A 19,970-nucleotide genomic window follows, 5' to 3' on the forward strand; every position below is an offset into this window, starting at 1 on the left:
CATAAAATCTTAACCGGCTCCAGTGAGATCTGAAGCCAAGACAATGATCCCCTTTGAAGGCCGGCCTCGGTGGGGGGGCAGGAGCTCCCCACTCCCCAAGAGGCCTCCGGGCTGGGGGTCTGTTTCTTGCGAACTGTCACATCAAAGGAGGTGGTGGTGGGGCTCTTCCCAGGGTGGGGGGGTTGCCGCACCTTTCAGTTCAGTCAGATTGCTGCCCCCCCTTATGAAGAGTGGGGCAGATTCCGTACACTTATGAGGCCAGCATGTTGGGAACCGAATTGTAGGTCCCATGTGGGGTTTCCAGAGGTGGGAGGAGGGGATGATAGATTAACAAGGAAGGTGGGTGGGGAGGGGGGTGTTCACCCCGAGACCTGGGCTTTCTGGAAGCACTTAAACTGGAGACATTTTCAGGAAAGATTTCCTGTGCAATACTTCTCCTGTGCATAAAATCTGCATACATTTTCAAGGTGTGTGTGCGTGTGAGTGGTCTCCGCTGTTGCTTGTGTGTTCCAATCTTCCTCCGCAGGATGGAGCTGCTGCTATTCTGGCAATGAAATGTGGGCAACTCGTGTGTTTGCCCGCTGGGATCTGTGCCGGATTGGAGTTCGTGTGGGTGCCCCAGAGTGGCAGGGAAGTGGGCATGTCCAATGGCCTTGGCGTGCTGCACACGTTGAGATCGGAGAAGGGGGCAGAGGTGGTGACTACGGCCTGTGCCTGGTGACTTCTTCTTGCTGGCTGGGAGTTCTCTTTGAGTCCTCTCTCTGCCCATGCCTGGCTTTGCCCTCTCTTTGCAGGGCAGCACCTTGGGCAGAGTTGAGGACCCATCTCTGCAAATTAGGTTAGTAGCCCGCTTTCCTCAATCTCCTCTACCATGAAATGAGTAAGACGGTCATGGCGATGAAATATGCATTCTCCCGAAGAAGGCGAGCTTTCCCCAAGCCCTTTTTAAAAAAATGCGCAGAAACAATAAAATAAAACCGATGTCCAAAGAGCAAACGTTTCGATGTTCTACATCAGCTGCAGTACTATGCAGTGGTGCGATTCAACCTCTTGACTTGGCAAAGCTGGCCGTAATTAGCCAATCCTGTTACAGAGTCAATCAGTCCTATTACATAACCCCCCAATATCTCATAAGCAAAGGGAGAGAGTAAAAACCCCCACACTCGCATTATAGGTAGGAAGTCATAATGCGAGGGAAAGAGTAGAAATTCACACTCCCACTCAGTAGCCGATGCATTTCATGGCTTCCCTCATTTCTTCCATGGTCTGCATGGGATGCATGCATTTTTAAATCAGGGGGAAATGGGGTAGACCCTTGGTAAAAAGATGCAAGGAACATCTGGCAGACCAGTAGCATGAAGAGAGAACAAAATTGCGAGCAATGCGTGTTAAAGAACAACGCTGGGGAAAGCCATGTATATAGAACAGTGGCACCCAATTCTAAATGTCAAAGAAGAAATGAGGGAAGCAATGAAATTCATTCGCTACTGAGCTGGAGTGTGAATTTTTACTCTCTCCCTTTGCTGATTAAGATCTTGGGGGTTGTGAAATAAGACTGATTGACATTGTGATTGGCTAATTACTGTCAGCTTTGCCGAGTCAGTTCGCCTTAAGTGGCACAGCGGGGAAATGCTTGACTACAAGTAGAAGGTTGCTGGTTCGAATCCCCACTGGTATGTTCTCCAGACTATGGGAAACACCTATACTGGGCAGCAGCGATCTAGGAAGGTGCTGAAAGGCATCATCTCATACTGTGCAGGAGATGGCAATGGTCAACCCCTCCTGTATTCTACCCAAGACAACAACAGGGCTCTGTTGGTGCCTGGAGTCGACATCGACTTGACAGCACACTTTACTTTGCTAAGTCATGGTGTTGAGTTATTGGTTGGTCTTGTGGTAGCGAGCATGGATTGTCCCATTTGCTAAGCAGGGTCTGCCCTGGTTGCATTTGACTAGGGAACCACATGTGAGCAATGTGAGAGATTCCCCTTTGGGGTTTGGGCTATAGCTCAGTGGAAGAGCATTTGTAAGCTTGCGTGCAGAAGGTTCCAAGTTCCCTCCCTGGCGGCATCTCCAGGATAGGGCTGAGAGAGACTCCTGCCTGCATCCTTGGAGAGGCCGCTACCAGTCTGGGCAGACAGTCCTGAGCTAGATGGACCAAGGGTCTGACTCAGCATATGGCAGTTGCCTAAATTCCTATGTTTTTAAGAGTATGTTTCAGCCAACACTATATAGCATTGAAGCTGATGGGTAACATCAAAACGTTTGCTACTTTAATATCTGTTTTGTTGTGTTAACGGTGCATTAAAAAGGGGTCTTGTGCCTTGAAATGTCCATTCTGCAGAACTGAACATATGGCAGGAAGCCAGCTCGCTTATTTTACTGCTGTGGCTAGAAGGTGTGTGTGTGGGGGGGGTTCCTCTGCCAGAGTTGGGTCCCTTGCTGCTCAGAATATAGTCGCACCAAGCATCAAGGGTCCTTATTGGACAGCGCCCGTAATGTCACCAGTGGCAAATGATACAACTTCATCCCCCTCTCTCGTGCCTATGTGGTCTTTATCCATTTTTGTTAAAAATGTAGTCTGCCTTACCAGCGCAGAACTGCATACCTCCCTGCAGGTATGTAAGGCGTTTCCAGGGCCTGGCAAATAAATCCACGTAAGTTACTAGCCCTCAGTAATGCTTACAACCCTGCCCACCCGCACATACTGGTCTTAGTCTCTTGCAGGCTGAAAGGGAGAGGAAGATAACTCCTTTTTGTTGTTGTTGCAGGAACTGGTGTTCCCAAAGGTAGTTTTTGCCTGATAGAGTTGACCTGATGAACCACTATATACAAATGTGCCATTGAGTTCCAGGTTTTGTTTAGATTTGGTTTTTAAGTCTGTCAATAGTCTCTCTGTGCAATTACCCAAAGGGATATACAAGAGCAACAATTAATTTGAAAGGATGTGGTCCCTAAGAGCCCAAGATATCTCTGTGCACATCATGGATGGAGAGGTGCCTGCCAAGAGGGTTGGTCTGGGCTGATTATGGTAGTTCCTTCCGTCCAAGGTGTGCATAGAGAGATACTGGGCTGCTTCCCGACTCTTTCATCTTGACAGCCCCAAGACTGTAAAATAATGTTATTATATTCACGCAGGCATCTGACAGCCAGTGAGGTTTCCTTGGAACAGTCCCTTGGTTTTAAACATTGTCTACTTTTAATTAGATTTAAAAAAAAAAAAAACCAAACCTTGTCTGAGTGTTTGAGAATAGGTGAGCTTGTAAGTTGGTAGTCTAATTCTGTTCCCACCAGGAACGTTTCTTGTCTAGGGTGATTGAATTTCCCCATCACTCAGCCCCCTTATTTTGACAATAGGAAACTGTTGGTCTCCCTGCCCACCCCCCGCAACTTGTGTATCCATTGTGACTGCCAAGTGCTACATAGAGCTTGTGGTCACATGGAAGGCCCTATTGGGCAGCACCTGTGACATCACTAGCAGTAAAAGATGCCAGTTCATCCTTTTCTCCCATGTCTGCTTAATTTTATCGGCTGCTTTTCTTCTAATTAGTTCACCATGCCAACACAAGAGCTTCTGTCTGGACTATTAATAAGAGCTGAAATGCCTCCACACCCCATATATTTCGATCCCCCCCCCTTTTAGGACTGCCGCGTTGAGTTAATGGATTGATTGGTTTTGAGGAATTTATATTCTGCCTTTTGGCAACCGCCTCAAGGCACCTAACACAAGCCATAGGATTAACTCAGTATCAGGAATTAAAACTGATCAAAGAACAGCCAAAAGACCAGACTAAAGGGAAGTAATCCGAGATAACCCTATCGCTGGGGTGGACTCTTTGCGAGAGGTCAGCTTTGCTCTGGAAACACTGATATTTCTGGCTGTCCCTGCATCTGAAACTTTTGTTTGGTGTTATGGTTTTAGTGTGTTTTCTTTTGCTGGATGTTTTGGTTTTTGTTGATGATATTTCTTTGTTATTCGGAGATGTGATTCCTACATAGACTGTGATGGCCAGCCACTTTAGTTTTTCTTACCTTGAGTCACCTGAGATTCAGTGTTCCCTCTAGCAGGGGTTCCCGGATGTTGTTGACTACAACTCCCATCTTCCCCAGCCAAAGGCCATTGAAGCTGGGGGTTGTAAGCAACGTCTGGGAATCCCTGTTAGAGAGGGTACTGTGTTCAGGCTGGAAATGTATCAGTTGAACCGCAGTAGCTGCTGCCTACTGAATCAAACCATAGCTGCTCAACAGAGTTTCAGGCAGGGGTCTTTTTCAGCCTTACTGGAGATGCTAGGAGTTGAACCCTGGAATATGCTCCAGATCCACTCTCTGCTTTTATTAGGAACGCAGGAAACTGCCTCCTACTGCGTCAGACCCTTGGTCTACCTAGCTCAGCGTTGTCCACACTGACTGTCAGCAGGCCAGCTCTCCAGGGTTTCAGGTAGGAGTCTCTCCCGGCCTTACCTGGAGAGGCTAGGAGTTCTACTGTGCTGCTGGGGAGTGTCGGCCACATCCCCCATACGAGCACCTGAAGCGGCCTTCTACTGAGCCAGGTCCTTAATCCCTCTAGCTTTGTATTGTCTGCACTGCCTGGCAGCAACTCTTGCCCAGGTCTGCCTGGAGATGCTGCCAGGGTGGGAGTGAACCTGGGACCGACTGCATGCCCAAGCCCACTGGAGGAGTATGGCCCAGTCCAAAAGGCACCAATTATAAGAACATAAAAAACCAGCCCAGGCCCAAGGAAGCCCATCGAGTCCAGCATCCTATTTCACACAGTGGCCCACCAGATGCCTCTGGGGAGCCCACGGGCAAGAGGGGAGGGCAGGCCCTCTCCCCTGCGGTGGCTCCCCTGCAACTGGGACTCAGAGGCATCCTGCCTTTGAGGCTGGAGGTGGCCTGTAGCCCCCCGACTAGTAGCCGTTGATAGACCTTTCCTCCATGAAGTCATCCAAATCCCTCTTCAAGCCACCCAGGTTGTTGGCTGTCCCCACATCTTGTGGCAGAGAATTCCACCAGTCAGTGATGCAGTGTGTGAAAACGTACTCCTGTTTGTTGTTCCTAGATTTCCCGGCAATCAGTTTCATGGTACAAGGCCTGCTTCTTGTGTTGTGTGAGAGGGAGAAGAATTTCTCTCTATCTACTTAGTCCACACCATGCATGATTTTATAGACCTGCAGTCATCTTTTTTTCTAAACTAAAAAGCCCCCCAGGTGTTGTAGCCTAGCCTCATCAGGAAGGTGCTCCAGGCCCCTGATCATCTGGGTTGCCCTCTTCTGCACCTTTCCCAGTTCAACGATGTCCTTTTTGAGATGTGGTGACCAGAATTGTACGCAGCACTCCAGGTGTGGCCGCACCATAGATTTGTATAAGGGCATTATAATATTAGCCATTTAATTTTTGGTCTCGTTCCTAATGATCCCTAGCATGGAGTTGGCCTTTTCCCCAGCTGCTGCACACTGAACGGACACTTTCAACAGGAGTGAGATCCAAAGCGGATTTCACATCCGAACAGGAGCAATGGGCACTGCCTTCTCCCAAGAGTCAGACCATTGGTCCACCCAGCTCAGTCTTGTCTGCTTTGACTGGCAGCAACTTGCTGGGGTTTCTGGCAGCCCTACCTGGAGGTGCTGCCTGGGAGGAGAGCTGGTCTTGTGGTAGCAAGCATGACTTGCCCCCTTAGCTAGGCAGGGTCCTCCCTGGGTGCATTTGAATGGGAGACTGCATGTGTGAGCAGCACTGGAAGAGATTCCCCTCGGGGGATAATGGAGCTGCTCTGGGAAGAGCAGAAGGTTCCAAGTTCCCTCCCTGGCAGCATCTCCAAGAACAGGCTGGGAGAGACTCCTGCCTGCAACCCAGGGGAAGCCGCTGGCAGTCTGTGAAGATGATACTGAACTAGATAGACCAAGGGTCTGGCTCAGTATATGGCAGCTTCCTCTGTTCCTGTGATAAGCCACTGCCAGTCTGTGTAGACCACGGCTTCTCCACTTCGGCCCTCCAGACGTTGGCCTACAACTCCTCTAATCCCTGGCTGTTGGCCACTGTGGCTGGGGATGATGGGAGTTGTAGTCCAGAAACCACTGGGCTGGCCTAAGTTGAGCAGGCCTGGCTGTTGCCCATACTGAGCTGGATGGACCAAGGGTCTGACTCAGGCTGTGGCAGCTGCCTAGGTTCCTCTGACCTTCTGCATGCAAAGCAGATGTCCTGCACTCCTCGGCTACGGCCTCCTCGTTGTAGCTTGTAAGGAAGGCCACCTCCAGGCCATCTCCTGAGCCGTCCCTCGGCCTCCCCTCCTTCTCCTCCTGCAGTTTGCTCTGGCCGCCTCTGAGTGGCCTCCTTTCGCTGGTGAGTCTCCTCCTCCTCCTCCTCCGCTCTGGATTCCAGCAGCTGCTGAGCGTGCTGCTGATGAAGTCGGAGGGCCAGCCCAGGCGGGGAATGCCTCAGCCCAGCGGCAGGGACAGGCTGCCTTTCCAGGGCCGGCAGCCGTGAGGGAGGGAGCTTCTCCCGCCTGCCTGGGATGCTGCAGAGGCCGCCGCGGAGGAGAGGGCTGTAGAGAGGCGCTTCGAGATGGGCAACCAGCCGGGGAGACCCGAGGAGCTGGAGCCAGGTCTGTCTGTTGGTCTGTCTGCCTGCTTCCTCTGCGGGGGGGGGGGGGCAGCTGTGTCTGGTGGGTGGGCGGGCTCTGGCTTGCCTCTCAGGTGCTCAGCACCCCCACGCCGGCTGCCATGCCCACCAAGGCACAGGCGCACGCTGGCGGTGGCTTTGGCCATCTCCTGCAATGAGAAGTGGAGTCCCCTGGCCCAGAGGCACCCTGGAGCTCAGCCCCCAGACATAAGCGGAATGGCCAATTTGGGGGGGGGGCTCCCAGCAGCCCTTCTTCAGGCTGCCCTGACCAGTGCCGGGGGGAGGGGGTGATCTTTGGGAGGCCGGGGCGTTCCCTGCGAAACGGAAGTGTCTCCCTGCTTCGGCGGTATGAATGGAGCTGAAGGCGCCAGTTCTGTGCAAACGTCGCGTGTGCTGAAATGCGGTGCGTGCCGTTCCCTAGAGAAGACCGGGCCCCAAGACAGAGCCCTGTTGGTTTGGATGTTAGCCAGCCCCCCACCCCTACCCCGGGCACATGGCTGAACCTGGCAGTGTTGCAAGGAGCAGTGTGTTGTTTCTCCCATGTAAGAGGCGGTGTGATCCGTTGGGGGTCTCCCCAGCAACCGTTTAATGCACAAGAAGCCAGAGAGGATCCCCTCTCTGCCATAAGAGGGCCAGGCCCAGTCAGTGGAGCCCCAAACTTCTTTTGTTTTTGGCTCCCTCGGGATGTGGCGGGCGCCCTCCCCAGCGGTGGCGCACCGCCTTTCCGAGGGGGGCCCTGGACCATTGCCAGGCCTGGAGGCATCGCAATGCTGACTTTCCTTTTGTGCAAAATCAGTTTCCTCCCCCCACGTTGTCCTCCTGGAAAGTGCACTGTTATGCATGCTAAACAGTTTCAGGGAAGGGAAGAGGGAGAGGAAGGGTGTGTGTGCATGCGTCTTGCTCTTTGTGGGCCCAGCGGGCTCCCAGGAGCACAACAAGTGTCAGCATTGGCATGGGGATGTGTTTCGCCTGATGATATTTGGCACCCTCTACGGGGAACCTTCTCCACACTGATACGGAGATGCACAAGAACCCGGCTGACCACAGCTCCTGTATGGGAAGATTCAGTTGGGTTTTGCGCTGGATGGAAAAGATCAGTCCCCCACGGAAGTGTGGGTTTTTGCAGCCGATAAGCGTTCCCCACTCTATTGCATCAAATTCCCTGATTTCCTCAATAGACCTGTCCCTGTCATAGCTTGCAAACTTTGCCATCCCACCCTAGAGGCAACTGCTTTTTAGGAGGCCAGAACTATTCTTCCAATTTGCACTGCTCTACAAGCCCAAAGGTACACAATGTTGGATCCAGAATTTGGAGGGCCCGTGGGCAAGGCACCCTCAGTGCGCCTCCTGGGCAGGCAAGCCAAGAATTCTCTCCTCCTCTCTCATGTCAGAGAATTCTCCCATTCTCTGACCCCTTTGGGTCCTTTGTGCAAAGGGCGGGTGGCAGCACTGCTGAGGGACAATAGGAGCTGTGCCGGATCTTGGGACCCCAGCAGATGCTTTTCCTCCTTGAGCTGCCTCGCCCTCGGAACTGTTCATACTAGCCCCCTTTCCCTCCAAACCTCCATGTTCATCTTGAGGTCGCTCCCATTCCTTTTTGTTCTTACAGACGAAGCTCATGGCAGTCTTGTCTGTGACCCCCACCCCCCTCACACAAGCCCCTTTTCTTCTTCCTGGGCCAATTTGCTTTCTTTCCACCTGAATTTCACAAGACATGGCTAGTCCTTGGTTTCTGCTTGTTTCATTGGTGCCTCTCATGTTCTGATCCTCTGCTGTCTGCTGAAAGTTCCTCTCTAAAAAGCACCTCCACGCGTCCCTCTTTGTTTGTGGCCTGGACACCTTTCTGACCCCAGGTGTCTCGGCCCCTCCCCGCCAATATCATAATCATATAGTTGAATTCATAGGTTCCCACCCGCAGGTCCCCAGATGATGCTGGACTACAACTCCCATAATCCCAAGCCACAATGGCTGCAGATGATGGGGATTGTAATCCTACAGCATCTGGGGACCTGAGGGTGGGAGGCACTGGATGGATCACTTCTGTGGTGCTTTTCTTTGGGCAATAAAAAGCAATCCGCGTATTTTTCCCATTCTGGAAGGTCAGTTGCTCTGATGACAGTCGCTATTTATGTATTATACTTTTCAACCACAAAAAGCAGTAGTCGACGTGAAAAAAAGGAATGGCAGTCCCTTCTCCTGCAAAGGACTCACAATTTTGAAAAGATACCTGGGTAGACACAAAGAACAGCTGCTGGACGGATTCTGTGCTGGGGTTGGGTAGAGACCGTTTGTTTTATTCTTGTATTCCTTCTGAGGACGCCCAGAGCCGAATCCATGGCTATGCTTATCCTCACAACTACCCTGTGAGGGAGGTTAGGCTGAGAGAGAAGGGACCGGCCCAGAGACATCCAGTGAGTTTCACGGCTGAACGGGTATTTGAACTCAGGTCTCCCTGGTCCTAGTCCCAACACCCTAACCACTATACCACACTGGCTCACAGTTGCTCTTCCGCTGCTAAATATGAGAGTTTCCACAAGGGTAGCAGGGGTAATTATTCCCCATGGATGCAGACTAGGGCAGGGAGACGGGGTAGCTTGCCCCAGGCTGTGGAGCGGGTTCAGGGCAGAGGTGGGACTTGAACCCAGGGCTCCCCTGCACAGAGCTCTCTGGGTCCCTTAGCCCTGCATGAGAGCAGCTTGGCACTTGTGACATCCCCTGCCCTCCGCCCACTTTGACATTTTGTTTGTGTGCCATAAAAATTCCACACCCCGCTTTATCTGAGGTTTCTATTAAGAGCTGCCGAGTTGGACCAGGGCAAAGGTCTTCCTCGCCCAGCCTCCTGTTTCCAAACAGAGGCCAGCCCCGGAAGGCCAGCAGAGGCCAGCCCCGGAAGGCCGCTCGAGGTGTGAAGGGAGAGCTGTTGCGTGTTGCAGGCTGTGTAATCCCCGGCTCGCTCCCTGGCAGCATCTCCAGGTGGGGCTGGGAAAGAGCCCTGCTTGAAACCTGGGAGAGCTGCTGCCAGTCAGTGCAGACAGTCCTGAGCTAGATGGACCAAGAATCTGACTCGGTAGAAGGCAGCTCTGTGGCCGTTGTGGCTGGGGACAGGAGTCCAGCCACATTTGGGGCCCCAGAGTTGGGAACCCCTCTCTAAATTATGGCTTTCTTGGATTTAGCAGGGCAGATGTCCCGCTCCAACCAACCCAGCATGGCATCTTTTCCAGGAGCAGTTGGCTCGTGTCTCCACTGTGTTTCTTTTTGCTCAGGAGACGGTCTTCTCATTTATTCTGCTGTGCAAAATCGAGAGCTTCGTTGGGCTGCAAAGTGGGATCCAGACATTCTTAAAAGTAATTCTGCGCCTGGCAATGTCCAGGCAGCAGTGACAGAGACCTGCTTTTTATGTCGTTGTACATTTCTATCCTGCTCTTCCTCCCTGGAGCCCAGAACGGTGTCCATGGTTATGTTTATCCGCACAACCCCCCTGTGAGGTAGGTTGGCCTGAGAGGTAAGTGACCGGCCCAGAGTTGGCCAGTGAGTTGCATGGCTGGATGGAGCTTTGCACCCAGCTTTCCCCGGCCATAGCCCAGCACTCTAACCACTACACCGCACTGGCCCTCTTTATTTATGTGTGTAATCAGCCTGTGCAGAATGCTGGGGCGCAGCCCGCTATGGAAACTGTGAGCCTGGGGATCGGCTTCTTCCCCGATCCAGGCCGGGTGTGTCTCATCACCAAATTCTCCAAATGCTTTGCAAGAGCTCTGTCATGACAGGAAAGCACAAAGACAGAACGCAAATAGCCGCAGGATGAACCCTCCCCGGGCCGCTCTGCAAGTGGATTCCGCATTGCATGGGTGCCCCGCTGCCCTGCCTCTGGAAATATCTGCTACAGGTTCTGCTGGTTGCGCGGGATGGAACCCAGGGAGGGCGAGCCACATAGTCTCGGAGCTGAATCGGTGACAGCCCAGCGGGGACATCTCCTCTGCTAGTCTCCAGCTCTGCTCCGAGGCAATTTTGATTGAATGGAAGCTGGATTCAGACTTTGTAAGCCACCGAAATGGCACTGCAGGGAAATGACTCGCCTAGCGAGCCAGAGGTTGCCGGTTCGAATCCCCGCTGGTCTGTTTCCCAGACTATGGGAAACTCCTCTATTAGGCAGCAACGATACAGGAAGATGCTGAAAGGCATCATCTCATGCTGCGCAGGAGGAGGTAATGGCCAACCCCTTCTGTATTCTACCAAAGACAACCCCAGGGCTCTGTGGGCACCACGAGTCGACACTGACTTGACTGCGCAACTTTGCAGAGGTCTGCATACCTGCCCCTGTGCTCGTTTTGAGGGGCACCCTGCATTTGAAGGGCACAGAGAGGAGTATCCTGCTGTGCCTGCGTTCAGCATAAGATGGGAATGGCTATGCCTGTGTACAAAGTACACTCGTAGTACCAGTGTTGAACGTAACTTGAGGATGGGCCCGTTGGCTCATAGGATTGTAGAGGTGGGAGCCACCTTGGATGGGCCATCCATCCTTGGCTTGCATGCTTCCAGCAGAGGACAGCCCACTGCACTGTAGCTGTGGATGATGGGAGTTGTAGTCTAGCAGCTGAAGAGCCTTAGGTTGCCCCCACTCCCCCGCCAGACACACACACGTAGTCATCTTCGACAAAAAGGGCTGTAACCAGAGCAGCGTCTGTTTCATTTCCAGCTCTGTGATACCCATTTGGGAGTGAAGGTGGGTGGGGGGGACCGACCCGTCCTTAGAAGTTCATCTTGTCCCGGCAGGAAGGGATTTTCCAGCCCTGCCTGCTAAGATGAGCAACCCGTCTCAGTGTTGTGAGTGACTAGCAGCTCTTTTATCACAGGATGTGACTGGGCAAAACAGCTCCTCACTGGTCTGAGTCAGGGTCTTTCCGACTGGAGTGTGGGGTTCCCTCCCCTCCCTGGGAAGATCCTCCAAGCGCCTTTTGCTTTCCACAGCCTTATTAGGGACATAGGAAGCTGCCTCCCACCCAGAGTCAGGCCCTTGGTCCGTCTAGCTCAGGCTTGTCAGCACTGACTGGCAGCAGCTTCTCCAGGGTTGCAGGCAGGAGTCTCTCCCGACCCTACCTGGAGATGCTTCCAGGGATGGAACCCGGGACCTTCTGCATGCAAAGCAGATGCTCTCCCACTGAGTTGTGGGTGCTTCTGATGCATATGAGGAAATATGCAAAACAAAAGCATCCCCATCTCTGATTGCTTTTAGGATCAGAGGTATGCCTGTTTTCGAGGCACACCTGTTTTCTGAGCTTTTAACTGGAATTTACTGCTTAATTGCTCTCATCCCATGAAACAGGTTCAACTTTTTTATTTGATGCAGTTGTTTTGTTTTTACTCTCTTTTGTATTTGTTGTGTGTTAAATTGTGTGCCCCGCCTAGAGGTATAAATATAAATATATATATATTAATTAGAGCTAGATAAATTGAAGCTGCTTTTTACTGAGTCAGACCCTTGGTCCGTCTCGCTTAGTCTTGTCTGCACTGACTGGCAGCAGCCCTCCAAGGTTTTAAATGGGCTTCTTTCCCACCCCGTGCGTGGAGATGCTGCCAGGGAGTGAACCTGGGGCCAAGCAGAGGCTCTGCCCTTGAGTTACAACCACCCCCTGCTCTATAAGGCTTTTCATACCTTTTTAAAAAAAAAATAGACTTGCTGCTTTTATTCCTCTTGTTTTTCTGGTGATGTGCTTTATTGTAATAGTGTCTAGCTGGTTTTTGTGGTCGGTTGTTGCCTCTTTTGAATGCATGCTGCCTCGAGAAACCATATTTACAAAAGTGGGATATAAACGGCATAAATCGCTCAGCCAGGCGACTCTTGTGAGTGAGCCAAGCTGCATGGAGAAGGGCGTCTTTGGTCCCAAGGTCACCAGCCACTCCTACCTGGTGGAGCTGGGGCGTGGGGAGAGCAGATTCCGTTCTCTTCTCGGCTGCAAAACTGCAAATAGATTTCACGGTCCCAACAGCCATCTAAGGACAACTTCAATAGGCCGTGGCTCCATATCCTAGGTCGGTCTTTGGGCTACCGGTTCTGTAATCTCAGAAAAATCCAGGTGACAGAAACGAAGGGGGTGGAGATCTCTTGCAGATCTTATTTATATGGCACTGAGCGTGGGGAGCTGCAGACAGACGGACAGACACACACACACCAGAGTTAGAGGCTCACTATGAGATATTTATTGTGATCTGTGTTAGATCAGAGAAGAAGTGAGAGGCCTTCCTAATATGCAATCCAAGGGAGAGAGGTGGGGAGAAGGTGGAAATCTTGGGGGTGGGGGTGAGAGGCACAGTGACCCAGGACATCCCACAGTGGGGTTTCTCTCCCCTCCCCCCAACAAGGCTCTATTGTTTCTTCCTAATCTAGGAGATTGTGAAGGAGCGCTGACTCGCTGAGAAGGGAATTTACAGATAGTAGCTGGATCAGGAGGAGGAGGAAGGCGGCATGCCAGAACAGAGTCTCTTCCCCGTCCAGGAAGGTTCAGAAGTAATTGCCGCCCAGTCTGGTTGTCATGGCTTTTCGTCAAGCACTTGGCTTTTGGAGGGGATCCGTGACGTTCCAGATGTGGGCCACCTCACCCTGAAAGGGGTTATTTTAATTTTATTTTTTTATATTTTATATCCGGCTCTTCCTCCAAGGATACATAGATTTCTCTTCACAACAACCCTGTGAAGTAGGTTAGGCTGAGGGAGAAGTGACTGGTCCAGAGTCACCCAGCAAGTCTCCTTGCTGAATGGGGATTTGAACTTGGGTCTCCCCAGTCCTAGTCCGGCACTCTAGCCGCTACACCACACTGGCTGTGTCTCCCCAGATAACTGGATGGATCCAAGATTCGGTTGCCTTTTACGGCCTTAATCATGAGAGGTTAGGTGACAAGGATGGACACACACTTAGCTGGCTTTAAGGAAGTGTTAGAGCGAGGGGGATCCCCCCCAGGCGCTCCAGTTGCTGTTGGACTACAGCTCCCATCATCCTAGTTGTAACTGGGGGTGATGGGTGTTGTAGTCTAACAGCAAGCCGGGGGTGGGGGGCTCTGTTTGGCCATCCCTAAGTTAGGCAAATTCCCAGAGGAGCATGGACCCATCAATGGCTGTGAGGCCTGCTAGTGAAAAGGAGCCTCCAGGTTCAGGGGCAGCCTATCTTACATAGGAAACTGCCATACACTGAGTCAGACCATTGGTCTATCTAGCTCAGTATTGTCTTCACAGACTGGCAGCGGCTTCTCCAAGGTTGCAGGCAGGATTCTCTCTCAGCCCTATCTTGGAGAAACCAGGGAGGGAACTTGAAACCTAGATGCTCTTCCCAGAGCGTCTCCATCCCCTGAGGGGAATATCTTGCAGTGCTCACACATCAAGTCTCCCATTCATATGCAACCAGGGTGGACCCTGCTTAGCTAAGGGGACAAGTCATGCTGGCTACCACAAGACCAGCTCTCCTCTCCTAGACCAGCTCTCCTCTCCTTCAAGCGCCAGCTGCTGGGGCAAACATCAGGTGAGAGCCATCCCCTTTTCGCCTGGCTTTTGGACTTCCCAGAGAGGCATAGGTCAGAAACAGGATGCTTTAGTCCGATTCTCCCCAAGCCATTCCTGCATCCAGGCGGGCCATGCCAAAGATGTCCTTGGATGGCTGTTGGTTGCCTTCCAGAGCTGACCGGAGCCGGTCCAGAGGTGGGCAGCAGAGATGGCGTGCGGCGGTCTGGAAACCGAGCCCCATGGAGAATGGGAGTGGGAGCTGGCTGTGCCTAGCCTGAAGGAGACCCGCAGGAGGTAAGGAGGAAGCCATCTTCCGAGATCTGAAGGCCTGTTGCCAGAAAGAGTAGCCAGTTTGTTCTCTGGCGGCTGAGGGCAGGGCTGGAACCTCTGGATTGAATTCATAAGGAAGCAGATTTCTGACTCTTAAGAGCCGGTGGCCGGTGGAACAGCTCGCCTCATGCAGTGGTGGGCTGTCTGCTGGCGGTTCCATGGAGGTCACGTGTGCAGCAGTGACCCGGGCATTTCTGCCCTGTCTCCTGGCGACCTTCAAAGGCTGGGTTGCCTGCCCCAGGAAGGTGAGCCGTGAGCGCCTCTTTCCCCAGCCTGCCCTGCTTTTGTCCATCAAGCCTGCGGCTCCCATTAGACCCCGAGCAGAGGCTGGCAGAAGCTCCCTTCATCAGCACTCATTACTGACATTTTATTGAGCCCATCTGTGGGGAAGCGGAGCCTGAGGGGCTGCTGGAGATTGATCTTCCCGGGCTGAGCCAGTTCTGCTGCTTTTTCGGAAGTGGAGAGGCGCAGTGACTGAGCCAGGTTCACAAGTTCGGAGTGTGGGGTAATAAAAGCGTAGCATGTCACAGTTGAGAGGGGCCTCGGAGCTCTCCTGGCCCAGCCCCCTCCTCGTTGCAGAAATCTGCTCCCCCATCCCTGACAGGCAGCATCCATCCTCTCTTTGGAGAGCCCGGCTCTGCATGAGGCAGGCTGTTCCCCTGCCCAACAGCCCTTCCAGTTAGGAAACGCGTCCTAATGGCTGGCCTCCATCTGTTCCCTGGCCGTTCCCACCCAGTGGTTCTTCTGGTCCAGCCCAACTCTCAATAGGGGCCACGGAGAACACAAGTCCTCTCCTCCTCCAGTGTCACAGCTCTCCGGAAAGTTGAAGGTGGCTCCCTTTGCTCTTCTCCCTGCCCTGAGCTTGATGTCTTAGTCTCACTCGGGTGTTTGGAAACTGGCTTTTGCAAAGAGAGAGAAAGGGAGGAAAGGTTCTCCAGGGCCTCATGCAAGCTTCTTCTCTATCTTTCTATATTTCTCTAAGGCATGATTGATTGATTGATTGATTAAGTGCTGTCAAGTTGGTGTCTACTCTTGTTGTTGTTGTTGTTTGTTCCATTTCTAGACCGCCCTTCCAAAAATGGCTCAGGGCGGTTTACACAGAGAAATAACAAATAAATAAGAGGGATCCCTGTCCCCAAAGGGCTCACAATCTAAAAAGGAACATCAGATAGACACCAGCAACAGTCACTGGAGGGGATCTGTGCTGTGGGTGGAGAGGGCCAGTTACTCTCCCCCTGCTCAATAAAGAGAATCACCATGTTAACCAGGTGCCTCTTTGCCAAGTTAGTGACCCCATAGATAGAGTCTGTCCAGGATGATCTGTCTTCCGCTTGGCCTTGAAGGTCTCTCAGTGGTGCCTTCATGGCTGTCGTCATCGAGTCCATCCACCTGGCTGCTGGCCGTCCTCTTCTTCTCTTGCCTTCAACTTCCCCCAGCATGATGGACGACTCAAGGGAGCTGGGTCTTTGCATATTGTGTCCAAAGTAGGATAGTTTGAGCCTGGCCATTTGTACCCCAAGTACCAATTCTGGATTGATCTATTGTAGGATCCATTGGTTTGTTTTCCGGACTGCCCATGGTCTCCTCCAAAGTCTTCTCCAGCACCACAGTTCATCCCATGCGTGGCAACTCTTGTGAGAGTTCACAAGTAAGCTGCTGGCAGGGGAAGAGGAAAGCAGCCATGCTGGACAGGCTACCCAGGGTGGACGGGGAGAAAATGGTAGCGGCGGGAGGACTAGAGGTGCAGATGCTCTGCCCCCGGTCCAGCGAGGAGTTGTTAATAATAATCATATTTTTATACCACCTGATCTGTACCTCTCTAGGTGGTGTCTTAGCGGCGCCAGCTCTGAGTGGCTCTGTTCCTGGAGAGATTTCCTCCCCAGATTTCTGCCACTCAGACCATTCAAACCCCCAGGACCGCCTTCAGTGGCCACCTGGAGAAGCCTGCTGGTTCCTGGAGACTCCAGTCCAGTCCTGGGAGGTGAGCGGTCTCTTGGTGCGACCCTTCTGGTGCCGAGGTTGCTGCAGTTGGCAACAGGGCTCTGTCCCTAGCCAGCCTGGGCTGCCCAAAGCCCAAAGGCTTTACATGGGAGGTGTGCCCTTTCCCTTTCCTCCCCTGTAATGCAATTAAGCCTGATGTCGTCATTGTCATTGATTTGGTGGGAGGAAGTGCCTCTGTCCTGGGTGGTGTGTGTCATGATTAATCCCTAGACTCTGAGCTCCTTGACAGCTGAAGGAGAGGAGATTGTGCTAATTGTTTTCCCAGGCAAGAATCAAGACCCAGACAGTGCCAGCGGTGCTTCCCTGGGGAATTCCTTTCAGGATGGAGAGCCGGTCTTGTGGTCGCGAGTGTGAATGGTGCCCTTTGCTAAGCAGGGTCTGTCTTGGTTTGCATTTAGATGGGAGACTACATTTTGAGGGCGATAAGAGCATCATCTTCGGGGACGGGGCCATTGCTCAGAGGTAGAGCCCCTGCTTGGCACGCAGAAGGTCCCAGGTTCAGTCCCTGGCAGCATCTCCAGGCAGGCCTGGGAAGGACTGAAAGGCCGCAAGACCAACTCTCTCTCCCAGCTGCAAACTTCACTACTTGAAGGCGCGTCTTACAGGCCAGCAAGAATTACTCTTCGCAAGGGCGGCCAATGCCGCTCTGAAGGCCTTCTAGCATCGATGGAGGATGCTGGCCATTGACCCCTGTGTGTGTCCATGCGTAGAGTTCTCACGCCCATGCTCAAAGGCCCGGGTGGATTTTGCATGGTCCGGTTTCGCCTTCTTTTATTCATTGGGCTCCTTGGAAACTCCAGTCCTGATCAGGCACTTTCGGCTGGCTCGCAGCACTCAGCTGTGGAATTGTGACTGGGCCTCGGGCAGAATGACAGCAAGGCAGCTGTCTACCAAGCCAAGGCCCTTCTGACTCGCTTGCAGAGAGGGGCGGGTGGATCAGGGTCTCTGTTGTGGCTGTGGACGATGGGAGTTGTAGTCCAGCATCTAGGGACCCTATGTTGTGAACCCCTGATTGAAAACGTGAAGGGTTGTTTTTACTAGGGTTTTTGTTTTTTTAAAGAAATAATTGCATGTTGTATCCCACTCTTCCTCCCAGGAGCTTGGCGTTGGGTCTGTGGTTTTGTTTATCCTCGCAACAACCCTGCGAGGTAGGTTAGGCTGAGAGAGAAGTGACTGGCAACTCCGAGTCACCCCGCAAGTTGCATGATTGAACAGGTTCAGTCCGATCCTGGTCCAGTACACTAACCACCACACACCACAATCTGGGCTGTGAAAACCTCGTGGAAAATCCCACTCCCCTACACCTTCTGTCTGTGCTGCTACTTCTGAAAGCCATCTGGCTCCACATTGTCTGATCCTTCCTTGATGTTAACCTTCAGGTAAAGTTCTTGTTAGATAAAAGCTGGGCAATTATTGGCTATCCTTATCTGGTGATTGTCTTGCCTCCAGTGGAGTTTCCCCCCCAGTGGCAGATAGGACACTCTCTCCTCCTCTCTCGGGAGCATGTGGCTATCAGTGGTCCCGGGAAATTCTTTCCAGGGGCGGATCCCACTTCCTCCCTTGTGTGGTCACCTCCCAACAGAAGAACCTCTTCCCTTGAGGGGCCAGGTCATTGCAGCAGGGGATGATGGGAGATGTTGTTCAGGAGAGCCAGCAGGGTGCCTCCCCTGCCCTAAGCTGCCTCCAAACTTAGCAGGCCCCATGGCATTACCAAAAAAGCATAGTATTCTTCCAGAAAAGAGGGTGAAAATATAAACGATGGCACTTTGTTCTCACTTGGCAAAGACTCAACAAAAAATGAATCATTTCACAAACTGTTATCTTGCAGCGCGCCTTTTTGCATTAGAAACACCTTTCAACTAGTTTGCTGGTTGCATTTCTATACTGCCAGGCACCAGTGTCCCATGGCAGTGTGCAAAAATAAAACTGTGGTTAAAAACCAAACGTTAAAACAGTTAAACATTAAAAGCAGCAATAAAAACAGCTTGCAACTGGCCAAAGACTTGCTTCAGTGAATGCAAACCTTCACTTCTGCGTGCATCATTATGCAAAACTAAAGATTTAGTTTAAAAAAAAATCAGAGGCCCTAACGTGAGGCCCTAAGCCAGGGATAGGCAACCCTGGCTCTCCAGCTGGGGCAGGGGATGATGGGAGTTGTAGTTCAACCCCAGCCAGAGGCTGGAGGTTTCCTCCCCCTGCCCCGAGCTGCAGCTGACTGAGCTGGCGCCCAAATCCAGTCCTGGTCCCAGCTGCTCTCTCTCCTTCCTACAGTCCTGGGAAGCTCACTTTCAAATTGGCACAGCTGCAGGAAAGCGATCCAGAGGTGAGGGCGGGTGCAGAGACCCCTTGTGGCCGGAGCATGATTGAGTCATCCCCATCTGGCCCCAGCTGGCTCCTCTGGGTGTTGGCCTGCTGACTAATCCCTCTACAAACCGACTTGCTCCAGGCAATGGCGGCTGGGCTGGTGTCTTTCTCCCTCGCACAGCCCAAACACTGCCTGGAGGGGCTCTCCAGGAAGCTTGCCTTCTGCTGAGTCAGACCTCTGTCCGTCCATCTCAGCATCATCTACTCTGACTGGCAGCAGCTCGCCAAGGTTTCAGGCAGGGGCTCTCTGCCAGCCCGGCCTGGAAATGCTGCCAGGGACGGAACTGGGGACCTTCTGCGCGCTTTGTTACTGGGCGACGGCCCCGCCACCAAAAGATCAATCATTCCACAGGAACATAGGAAGCTGCCTGTTGCAGAGTCGGGCTAGTAGTTCCTCTGGCTCAGGAGTGTCCCCACTACAACGGGTACATATTTATATACCGCTTTTCACCAAAAGTCCTCCAAGCGGGTTACGTAGAAAAGGAGCAAGGTGGTTTCCCTAGCTCAGGGGCAGAGCATCTGTTTGACAAACCGCAGGCCCCAGGTTCCCTCCCTGGCAGCCTCTCCAGGTAAGTCTGGGAAAGAGCCCTGCCTGAAACCTTGGAGAGCTGCTGCCAGTCAGTGTAGGCAGTCCTGAGCTAGATGGACCCTGGGTCTGACTCAGTATGGGAGAGGAGAGCTGGTCTGGTGGGAGCAAGCATGACTTGTCCCCTTAGCTAAGCAGGGTCTGCCCTGGTTTTGCATTTGAGTGGGAGACTAGAAGTGTGAGCACTGGAAGAGATTCCCCTTAAGGGACAGGACCGCTCTGGGAAGAGCATCTAGGTTCCAAGTTCCCTGCCTGGCAGCATCTCCAAGATCGGGCTGATTGGGACTCCTGCTGCCTGCAACCTTGGGAGAAGCTGCTGCCAGTCTGGATAGACCTTACTGAGTTAGATGGACCAAGGGTCTGACTCAGTAGATGGCAGCTTCCTGTAGATGGGAACCCCCCTTGAACTCTTGCACGCATCATCTTGAAGTCCCTGGTGGAAAAAAGGCAGGGTGTACAAGAAATAATAATGAATACAGGATTGTTCTGGACCAAATAGTGGGAAGGAAGGGTCTGCCCTGGTTGGCATTTGAACAGGAGACTACATGCAAGCACTGCAAGATATTTCCTCCAGGGGATA

At 52.5% G+C, this 19,970-nt stretch overlaps 1 protein-coding gene across 12 annotated transcripts in view; it reads left to right on the top strand.

Annotated features, from left to right (window-relative positions):
- The window catches only part of LOC128336001 (cytospin-B-like), a 114,671-nt gene that overhangs the window by 33,841 nt on the left and 60,860 nt on the right, over positions 1–19,970 (top strand). The window contains exon 1 of one of the 12 annotated variants that reach the window (XM_053275035.1): positions 6,349–6,601. The exons of the other annotated variants lie outside the window; for them this stretch is intronic. Coding sequence (XP_053131010.1) covers positions 6,562–6,601 — 40 coding nt within the window. The 5' untranslated portion in view covers positions 6,349–6,561. Of the gene's footprint in view, positions 1–6,348; positions 6,602–19,970 lie in introns of those variants that run through there. 12 annotated transcript variants of the gene reach the window in all.

Source organism: Hemicordylus capensis, chromosome 12 (genome assembly GCF_027244095.1).
Source record: "Hemicordylus capensis ecotype Gifberg chromosome 12, rHemCap1.1.pri, whole genome shotgun sequence".
Taxonomy (NCBI): Eukaryota; Metazoa; Chordata; class Lepidosauria; order Squamata; family Cordylidae; genus Hemicordylus; species Hemicordylus capensis.